Genomic DNA, 9,787 nt, shown 5'->3' on the forward strand with positions numbered 1-9,787 from the left:
GAGGTACTGGGTGGTACCCAGGGTGCTGGGTGGTACCCAGGGATGCAGGATGATGCTCAGAGATGCAGGATGCTGCCCAGGGTGCTGGGTGGTACCCAGGGATGCAGGATGCTGCTCAGGGATGCAGGATGCTGCCCGGGGTGCTGGGTGGTACCCAGGGATGCAGGATGCTACCCGGGGATGCAGGGTGCTGCCCGGGGTGCTGGGTGGTACCCGAGGATGCAGGATGCTGCCCAGGGATGCAGGATGCTACCCGGCGATGCAGGATGCTGCCCGGGGTGCTGGGTGGTACCCGAGGATGCAGGATGCTGCCCGGGGTGCTGGGTGGTGCCCAGGGGTGCTGGGTGGTGCCCAGGGGTGCAGGATGCTGCCCGGGGCTGCGGGATGCGGCGGGAGGGCGGCGCCGGGCGGGGGCTGCTCCGCAGCGCTCCTGCTGCCCCTGCTCCAGTGACCGCGCTGCTGTCGCCACTGCAGCCCCGGTACCGGCTGATGAGGGGGGGGGGGGGCGCCCCCCCGCACGCGCACGCCCCCCTCCCCCCCCGCGTTAAGGTGGAGCTGTCCGCGGCTCTTAAGGTGGACGGAGATGGGGGGGGGGCGGGGAGGGCCCGGCCCTGGGAACCGTCCCCCCAAAGTGCTGATTCACGGGGGGGGCAGGACCCTCTCCCGGCGGGGGGGGGGGGGGGCGGGGGTCGGCGCCGGGCCAGCCCCCTCCCCCCCCCCCCGCTCAGCTCCCCTCCCCCCCGCGGGAAGCCAGCAGTCGTGACTCACCGCCCCCCCGGCCCGGCGCTGAGGCCGGGCACACTCGTGTCCTTGGTGGCCCGGCCCAGGCCCAGCGCTCCAGGTGGGGGCAGGGACGCGCAATCAGGGGGCACCAACCCCCCCCCGCCCCGTGACCCCCGAAACCACGCAGGGGTGCGGGCACGGAGCTCCCCCGGGGGCACTCCCGGGGCCGGGAGTGGGCAGCCCCCCCGTGTGACCCCGCCTGTGTGCCCCCACCCGTGACCCACCCGTGGGCACCCCCCGTGTGCCCCCACCCGAGTGCCCCCCCGAGACCCACCCGTGTGCACCCCCGTGTGACCCCCCCCGTGGGCACCCACCCGAGTGCACCCCCTGTGGCCCACCCGTGTGCCCCCACCCGTGAAACGCAGCCCGTGTGCCCCCACCCGTGTGCTCCCCGTGTCCCACCCCGTGCCCCCCCCATCTCTCCCACTCGTGCCCCCCCCGTCGCCTCCCGAGTCTCCCCGCAGGCCCCGCCCCTCCCGGCGCAGGCCCCGCCCCTGCGCCGTCCCTCGCCCCGCCCGCCCCGCTCGCTGCTCTCGCGAGATCGGCCCCGCCCGCCCCGGCCCTGTTCGGCGCTTACCGGATCCGGGCACCTCCTCCGTTACCGTCCCCCCCCGTTACCGCCCCCCCCCCCCGTTACCGCCCCCCGGCCATGGCCAACCCCAAGTACGCCGACCTGCCGGGCATCGTGAGTGCTGGAGCGGGCCGGGGGGGCCGGGGGGGGCTCGGGGGGGCGTGAGGGGACGGGCGGGCCCTGAGGAGATTTGGGGGCTCTGGGGGAGAATGAGGGGATTGGGGGGTGCGAGGGGGACGGGGGGGCTCTGGGGAGTGTGAGGGGACTGCAGGGGTCTGGGGGGATGAGGGGGCCTGAGGAGATTTAGAGGGATCTGGGGGAGAATGAGGGGATCGGGAGGTCTGAGGGGGTCGTGGGGAAGTGAGGGGGTCGGGGGGGTCTTGGGGAGATTGAGGGGGTGTGAGGGGAGCAGGGGGCCGGGGGGAGAATGAGGGGGTCTGGGGGGGTCTGGGGGGTACTGAGGTGGTCTGGGGGGGTCTGATGGGGTCGGGGGGGTCTGTGGGGACTGAAGGGGTTTGAGGGGGTCGGGCGGCCTGAGGAGATAGGGGGGACCTGGGGGAGGATGAGGGGGATGTGGGGTGCTCTGAGGGGATTGGGGGGGGGTCTGAGGGGGCCGGGGGGCTCTGGGTGAGTAAATGGGGCATTAGGAGAGGGTGGGGGTGTGCGGGGAATGGGAGGTGTTGGAGGGGGCTCCTGGGGGGTGGGAGGGGGGATGTGAGGAGGCTGGGGCTGTCAGTGGGGTGCTGGGGGTCCTGGGGAGTGTCTGAGGGGGGAAGAGGCATCAGTGGGGGGGTTGGGAGCCGCTGGGGGACTTGGGGCGACTGTGGGAATGAGGGTGCCTGTCGGGGCCCGGGGCACGTGGAGGTGTTGGGGGGACAAGGGCGTAAGTGGGGAGTGTGGGGAGATGGGGGTGCCCAGAGGGGATGTGGAGGCTTTGGGGAGGTGGGGGGCCAGGCGGCTGCCCTGGGTGTCTGTGGGCTGGGGCGGTGCCTGCAGCGGTTTGGGGCAGTTGTGGGGTGCACGGCAGCAGTTTGGGGCAGTTGTGGGGTGCACGGCCGGGCCCAAAGGTGGTGGTGAAAGGAGTTCAATCCCGTTGGCGGCCGGGCACCGGTGGTGTCCCCAGGGCTCGGTAGTGGGACCAGTTCTGTTTAATATCGTTACCAATGACCTGGACGAGGGGATCCGTGCCCCCTAAGTTTAAAGACGAGCCCAGGCTGGGCGGGAGCGTGGATCTGCCGGGGGCAGGGAGGCTCCGCAGAGGGGCCTGGCCAGGCCGGGTCGCTGGGCCCAGGTTTAACAAGGCTCAGGGCCGGGTCCTGCGCTCGGGGCACAACAACCCCAGGCAGCGCCGCAGGCGCGGGGGAGAGCGGCTGGGAAACAGAAACGGCCCCGGGGAGGGGGTGGAGAGCGGGTGGGTGGGAGCCGGCAGGGTGCCCAGGTGGCCAAGAGGGCCAGCGGCATCCTGGCTTGTATCGGGACCGGTGTGGCCAGCAGGCCTGGGGCAGGGATCGTCCCCCTGTGCTGGGCACTAGGGAGGCCGCCCCTCAAATCCCGCGCTCGGTGCTGGCCCCTGGCCACAAGAAGGACACGGAGGGGCTGGAGCGTGGCCAGGGCAGGGCAGCGAGGTTGGGGCAGGGGCTGGAGCCCAAGGGTGCTGAGGGGCGGCTGGGGGAGCTGGGGGGGCTCAGCCTGGAGAGGAGGAGGCTGAGGGGAGCCCTCATCGCTCCCCCAACCCCCGAAAGGAGGCTGGAGCCAGGCGGGGTCGGGCTCTTCTGCCCAGGAACAAGCACTGGGACGAGGGGGAACGGCCTGGAGCTGCGCCAGGGCAGGGTTGGGTTGGATATGGGGAAAAACCTCCTCCCCCAAAGGGCTGTCAGGCCCTGGCCCAGGCTGCCCAGGGCAGGGGCTGCGTCCCCATCCCTGGGGGGATTTCAAAGTCGGGGAGATGTGGTGCTTGGGGACATGGTTTAGTGGTGGCCTTGGCAGCGCTGGGTTAGCGGTTGGACTTGATGATCTTCAGGGTCTTTTCCAACCTAAACGATTCTATGATTCTATGATTTGATCATAAGTGGATAATAAATAGCCAAAGAGAGCTGAGGTTTCACCGGAGCCCATTTATGCCGCAGGCCTGGAACGAACCTGACGTCTATGAGACCAGCGACGTGCCCGAGGATGACCAGGCGGAATTCGAGGTGGTAAGGCCTTGCCGGGGCCATGCCGCGGGGTGGGGGCGAGCGAGTGTGCCCGTGCCTCCATCCCGCAGCCGTCCGGCGCAGCGGGACCGGCACTGCGGCAGGGAAGCAGCTCCCGTCCCCGCACGCGCCCCTGCAGTGCCACGTCCCCCCCAGTGCCGTGTGCCAGCGAGGCGCCACCCCCATCTCTCAGCCTGCCAGTGCTTTCGGGGGCCAAGAAGCGAGGGCAGGGCGCAGCCTCCACCTCACGCAGGGTGGGCGTCCCCATCCCCGGCATCCGCATCCCACATAACGCGTCCGAGGGTGGCAGAAGGGAGCAGGGCTGGCCAGCCCCCCGTCCCCGTCGGCTTTGCCCAGGCAGCACCTGGCGGGCAGCAGACGGGGGATGAGGGGCCCGTTGAGGCGGGTTTGCCCCTGTAAAACAGCTCTGAATGGCAGCGAGAGGCCGTTGTGCCCAGGCTGTGGCCGTTCCCTGAGGGGCTGCTGCACGGTGGCTTTGACGTGGGGTGACAGCGGGGGCCCATCCTTGAGAGCCAGGGCAGCGAGATGGACCGAAAGGGGTTGTTTTCACCCACAGTTGCCCCCGTCAGGCCTCAGTCACGCCAAAATGGTGCCCGAGAATAGAGCGGTGCCGCACCGGTGACTCCTCCCGTGCGGCCCCCGCTGCAGGCAGGAGGCGAAGGGTTGCCAGGGTTTTACTTGCTGTCACCTCCTCTCCTGGGAGCCCCTCGTGCAGCTTTGTTGTTTCTTGGCTCTCGTGTGCTGAACTGACTGGAGTTTTCCCACCGCTCTTCCCCTCCCTGCTCCCCACCTTGCCTGGACACTAGTTTGCACAAGTAAGCCCGCTCGCTGCTTCTGGTTTTGCATGCCGTTTGGGGTTGATTCTTGCACGCGGTAGATGTGCGTGGGGTCCCGTAGGCGCTGCCTGTCGCTGTGTTGCCTGGTGCTGGCTGTGGGTCACCCCCACGCAGGGCGGAGGGGAGGCAGCCGGCAGCGGCTGTGGGTCCCGGGGTGCGACGTGGTGCTGCTGCCGCCTCCCTGCTCTCCCTCATCCTCTTTGCCTCTGCCCTGCCTGGCTGCACGCGCTGCCCTGCTTGTCCTTCGGGACCCCCTGGCCCCCCATGACGGGTCTCGGCCACGCCGCGCTCCTGCCCCGGCAGCCTCGTGCCCTGCCAGTGATGCTGCCTGCGCAGAGGGGTGCTGCCCAGGGCCGGTCGCTGCTGTCCTGCCGCAGCCTGTCCTGCCAGGCTTTGCATCACACTGCGGGGCTGGGCAGGACATGGGCAGGTGAGAGGGGCTGCGCTGAGCCCCCAGCCCTGCTGCCAGTGCAGCACGGGGCTGGCTGCTAAGCAGAGGACAGCTCGTGCCCCTGCAGGGACCGGCGTGGGGTTTTGCCCCCCTGGCCCGCAGCCAATGCCTCCCTCCTACCCACAGGAGCCCTGGGGACCTGGCAGGCGTTGGGCTGCTCCGTGGGGGCCTGTCCTGCCCCAGGCTCTGCTCCCATCCCCGCCCAGGGGAAAAGAAGAGCTGGAGCTGGAGGGAGGTTATGAGAGCAGGGGCTCGGCCGCGTCGCCCCCAGACTCCGGCCACATCCTGCAGCCACGCTTTCCCTGGGCACCTTGACCTGCCCTCGTGGTGGCCGTACCCAGCGTGTCCCCGGCTGCCCCCAGCCCCGGCTGCCCCGGGGTGCCCGGCCAAGGGGTCCGGCCCACTGCTGGCCCCGTTCTCGCAGCCGCTGCCCTCCCCTCCACACCGGCAGCCCCCTCGTCCCTCATGGCTCCTGAGCCCTGGCATGGGGCCGGCAGGGCCACCCCGGCAGCAGCCTCGGCACAGGGACATGGGTGACGACGGGCCGTGCATGGGACAAACCTTCTAACGCGATTTTTGTCTCTCTCTCCCCCCTCTCCTCCTAACCTTGCTCTGACTTTCTCACCTCTGGGAAACGCAAGGAGCTGGTAAGAGCCCGTCCGTCGGCCGTCGTAACCCTGCGCCCTGCTCGCTGGCACTCGCCGGTGCCCACCCCAGCCAGATGGCCCCCCCTAACACTGCTAGCGCTGCTCCCGCTGCTCTCACCCCTTCTTGTCCATCCCCAGCGCGCCAGGGCTCCCCGAAAGCGCTTCAGGCCAGGGCCGGGTGCAGGGGCTGGAGAGGGGCTGCTGTGGCCCAGGGCAGCAGATGGGGGGGTCTTTTGGGTGCCTCCCGCAGGGCCCTGCTGGGTCGTGCCCCACCTGACCGCGGCGGGGGGCGAGGAGAGCCCAGACTCACTGTCTGCACTCGCCCTGCCAGGCTCCAGGCAAGTCCCCTTTGGTCTTGGAGGTGCTGAAGTCCCGCAACCCCCCCGATGCCCCCCGGATGGTGGGAGCCACCCCGAAATGCGGCTGTGGGGCAGTTCCAGCCCCGCTGGGCCAGCGGCCGCCCCCGATGCGCGTGGGCTCAGCGCCAGATTTCCTGATACTGGTCGTGGGGCTGCCAGAAGGTGTACGCTTGCACCTCTGGCCCCGCTGCCAGGCCCTCAGCGGGGTTTCAGTCCCTGCGTGCCAGTCCCTGGGGCTGTGCCCCTACCCTGGGGAGGAGGGGGCTGCCTTCCCCCCCCCGGTACCATCCATCCTCTCCCCAGCACCGGCCCCAGATGTCCGCCGGCGGTGCAGGGAGGCAGCAGCTCTGCCGGCAAACCCTGGCGGCTGCCTCGTCCCTAACGCCGAGCGTTGTGTGCAGGAGGAGCTCACCAGCACCAGCGTGGAGCACATCATCATCAACCCCAACGCCGCTTACGAGAAGTTCAGGGACAAGCGCCTGGGCACCAAGGGAGTGGGTGAGGCAGGGGGGCGGGGAAGGGTGGGCTGTGGGGACCCTGGGTGAGCGAGCGGAGCCCAGGGAGGGCACAGCCGCCCTGGGTGTTTTGGAGTGACACCCTGCTCCTCCTCTTGCAGATTTCTCTGACAGCATCAGCAAGACCAGGACGACGGGTTACGAGTCCGGGGAGTATGAAATTGTGAGTCCAGAGCGCGTGGGGATGTGAGCCACCCCAGTGCACGGTCCCTCGTCCCCACTCCCCCCACAGAGACGTCCCTGCCCGGGGCCACAAATCCCACAGAATTGGAGAAGGGTGGAGGTGGGAAGGGACCTCTGGAGGTCATCTGCTCCAAGCTCAAGCAGGAGCAGCTAGAGCTGGTTGCCCAAGACCATGTCCAGATGGCTTCTGAGTATCTCCAAGGCTGGAGACTCCACCATCTCTCTGGGCAACCTGTGCCAGCGCTGGCTGTCCTTCGCAGTAAAAACGTGTTTCCTGATGTTGCGGGGGAACCTCCTGCGCTTCAGTTTGTGCCCGTGGCCTCTGGTGCTGGCACTGGGCACCGCTGAGAAGAGCCGGGCTCCGTCCTCTCGGCGCCCTCCCTTCAGGTGTTGCTAAGATCCCCCCGAGCCTTCTCTTCTCCGGGCTGAGCAGTCCCAGCTCGCTCAGCCGCTCCTCACAGGAGAGGTCATGGAACCATAGAGTCAGAGAATGTCCTGAGCTGGAAGGGACCCACAAGGCTCATTGAGTCCAACTCCTGTCCCTGCGTAGGACACCCCCAAAATTCACCCCATGTGTCTGAGGGCGTTGTCCAAATGCTTCTTCAATATCGTCAGGCTCGGTGCCGTGACTCCCTCCCGGGGGAGCTTGTTCCAGTGAACCTTTTCCTCCTGTCCAACCTCAGCCTCCCCTGGCAGATCTTCCTGCCCTTCCCTCGGGCCCTATCCTGGGTCGCCAGGGAGAAGAGATCAGCGCCTGCCCCTCCTCTTCCCTTGTGAGGAAGCTGCAGTGTCCCAGCCAACCCTCCCACCCTGGGTGGGTGGTGTCGCGGGCCCCCGCATGACTCCCCCCGTTCCTCTCTCTGCAGCTTGGTGAGGGTCTTGGTGCCAAAGAGACGCCCCAGCAGCGGTACCAGCGGCTGCAGCATGAGGTGCAGGAGCTGGTTCGGGAGGTGGAGCAGATCCAGGTGAGCATCACCGCTGCCCTAGGGAGCGTTGGGGAGGCTGTCCCAGGGGGGTGACACGGCCACCTTTCCTCTCTCCGCAGAGCACGGTGAAGGAGGCGGCGGCGGAGGAGGAGCTGACGCCCATGGCCTTGGCCAGGCAGGTCGAGGGCCTGAAGCAGCAGGTGGTCTGCAGCCACCTGGAGAAGCTGCTGGGCCCTGCCGCAGCCATTGACTTTGCCGACCCCGAGGGCGCCCTGGCCAAGTGAGTGGGGTCCCGGGATCCTGGGGCCGCAGCTCCGGGAGTGGTGGGAGGATGGCAGCGTCCCCGTGGGGTGGTGCTGTGGCCCCGTGCCCACCTTTTCCCTCCGCCCAGGCGCCTGCTGCAGCAGCTGGAGGTGGCGAAGTGCAGCAAGGCGGCACCAGGGAAGAGCCCCGCCAAAGCCCCGGCACCCACCACAGGCGCCGTCACCTTTGAGCTATACTGGAGGCCAGAGCAGGAGCAGTTTGCCCAGAGTGCGAAGGTGAGCGTGGGGAGGGGGGGACAGCGTGCCTGACCCCAAAATGGGGTGTCCTGTCGTCTCACGCCCCTTCTCTCCCCCCAGATGGCGGAACTGGAGAAGCGGGTGGCGCAGCTGGAGGCGACGGTGCGCTGCGAGCCCGACAGCCAGGTGAGGGGCCAGGAGCTCCTGCCCTGCCCCCCTCCTGCCCCCCATCCTGCCCCACTGACGCAATTTCCTTCCCCACAGAACCCGCTGTTGGTGGGGCTGAAGGGCACCAGCCTCATGGTGAGTCAGGCGGGGGGGGTGGGGGAGGGCGCCTGCAGGCTCCCTTTCCCCCCACCCCGTGCCCACAGCACTTGTGGGGGGCAGCGCCAGGGTGCTGCCATGTCCCCCCTCACCCTGCTCTCCGTCCCCAGGAGACCGTGCAGGTGCTGCAGGCCAAGGTCAACATCCTGGACATGGCCGTACTGGACCAAGTGGAGGCCCGGCTGCAGGTGAGGGGGGGACGGAAGGAGGGGACGGCATGGTGGGTGTCACGGGGCCATGGGAGAGCCACGGGACGGCGCTGGCTGAGGCCGTAAAATTGGGGGTGGGCACTGCCAGATTTGGGGTCTCGCATCTGCTCCCCCCTCCCCAGAGCGTCCTGGGGAAGGTGAATGAAATCGCCAAGCACAAGGCAACTGTGCAAGATGCCGACAGCCAGAGCAAGGTAAGAGGTTGTGGGGAGGGTCCCCCAGAAGCACTCCCAGCATGGCGGGGGATCTACGGAGCCCCCCCTCCAGGCTGTGCTGCCCTCCCCCCATTTTTTGCCCCTCTCCACCTCCCAGATCCACCAGATCTATGAGATGATGCAGCGCTGGGACCCCGTGGCCAGCGCCCTGCCTGATGTGGTGCAGAGGCTGGTGACCCTCAGGGACCTGCACGAGCAAGGTGAGGGGCTGGAGGGGATGTTGGGGACAGTGGCACGGTGGGACCAGGAGCATCTCGGGGCCGGGGGGGGCACTGCTCCCCCCCAGCACTGAGCTTTCTCCTCCCTGCCAGCGACACGGTTCGGGCAGGTCCTCGTGCACTTGGACACCACGCAGCAGGAGATCGCTGGTGCTCTCAAGGACAACGCCGTGCTGCTGGCGGAGGTGGGTCCCCGCAAGAGCTGCTGGGGTGGAGCGGGGTCCCCATCCTGCCCCCCCTGCTCACCCCCTTCCCCGCTCACCCCCCCAGGTCCAGAAGACGATGAAGGAAAACCTGGCCATCGTCGAGGACAACTTTGCAGACATAGACGCCCGCATCAAGCGGCTGCAGAAGTGAGAGCACCCTGGAGACCCCTCCCCACCCCACCCCCCCAGGCCCTGCGACCCCCTGGGAATCTCTCCCCCCCCAGGTGCCAGCTGTGGCTTGTATATACCCTGGCTCTGCCCCTTGCACAGCACGGGGGCTGGGATGGTCCTCTCCACCCCTCCACCCCCGCCTCGGGGCAGGGGGGTCTCTGTACCGCCCCGATTTACCCCAATAAACGGCTCAGCTCCAAGTGCCTGCGTGTCACTGTTGGGTGACAGCAACCCCAGGCAGTGCTACAGGCGTGGGGAGGAGTGGCTGGGAGCTGCCCGGCGGGAAAGGCCCTGGGGGGGTTGGTCGACAGGGGGCAGAACATGAGCCAGCAGGGTGCCCAGGTGGCCAAGAGTGGCATCCTGGCTTGTATCAAGACCAGTGTGGCCAGCAGGCCTGGGGCAGGGATCGTCCCCCCGTGCTGGGCACTGGGGAGGCCGCCCCTCGAATCCCGCGCTCGGT

At 68.6% G+C, this 9,787-nt stretch overlaps 1 protein-coding gene across 2 annotated transcripts; it reads left to right on the top strand.

Annotated features, from left to right (window-relative positions):
- Positions 1-1,413: 1,413 nt before the first annotated feature.
- DCTN2 (dynactin subunit 2) lies at positions 1,414-9,515 on the top strand. 2 transcript variants are annotated; one of them, XM_082332290.1, is made up of 14 exons: positions 1,414-1,468; positions 3,481-3,549; positions 6,262-6,358; positions 6,477-6,538; positions 7,425-7,523; positions 7,604-7,764; positions 7,876-8,023; positions 8,105-8,170; positions 8,249-8,287; positions 8,419-8,496; positions 8,640-8,711; positions 8,830-8,932; positions 9,044-9,135; positions 9,221-9,515. In XM_082332290.1, the coding sequence occupies exons 1-14, from the start codon at positions 1,433-1,435 to the stop codon at positions 9,305-9,307; spliced, it is 1,209 nt and encodes a 402-aa protein (XP_082188416.1). In that variant the 5' UTR covers positions 1,414-1,432; the 3' UTR covers positions 9,308-9,515. The 2 variants fall into 2 exon arrangements, with proteins under 2 accessions (XP_082188416.1, XP_082188417.1); XM_082332291.1 differs by having other exon boundaries at positions 3,481-3,546.
- Positions 9,516-9,787: the final 272 nt, after the last annotated feature.

This window comes from Platalea leucorodia, assembly GCF_965183815.1.
Source record: "Platalea leucorodia genome assembly, chromosome: 23".
NCBI lineage: Eukaryota > Metazoa > Chordata > Aves > Pelecaniformes > Threskiornithidae > Platalea > Platalea leucorodia.

What these genes read in the sequence shown, in the direction of transcription:
- DCTN2 (XM_082332290.1), top strand. Translation starts at nt 1,433, where the DNA reads ATGGCCAACCCCAAGTACGCCGACCTGCCGGGCATC. An exon ending in AGTTTGCCCAGAGTGCGAAG is followed by an intron (nt 8,024 to 8,104) that starts GTGAGCGTGGGG and finishes CTCTCCCCCCAG; the next exon opens with ATGGCGGAACTGGAGAAGCG. An exon ending in GCTGCGAGCCCGACAGCCAG is followed by an intron (nt 8,171 to 8,248) that starts GTGAGGGGCCAG and finishes CCTTCCCCACAG; the next exon opens with AACCCGCTGTTGGTGGGGCT.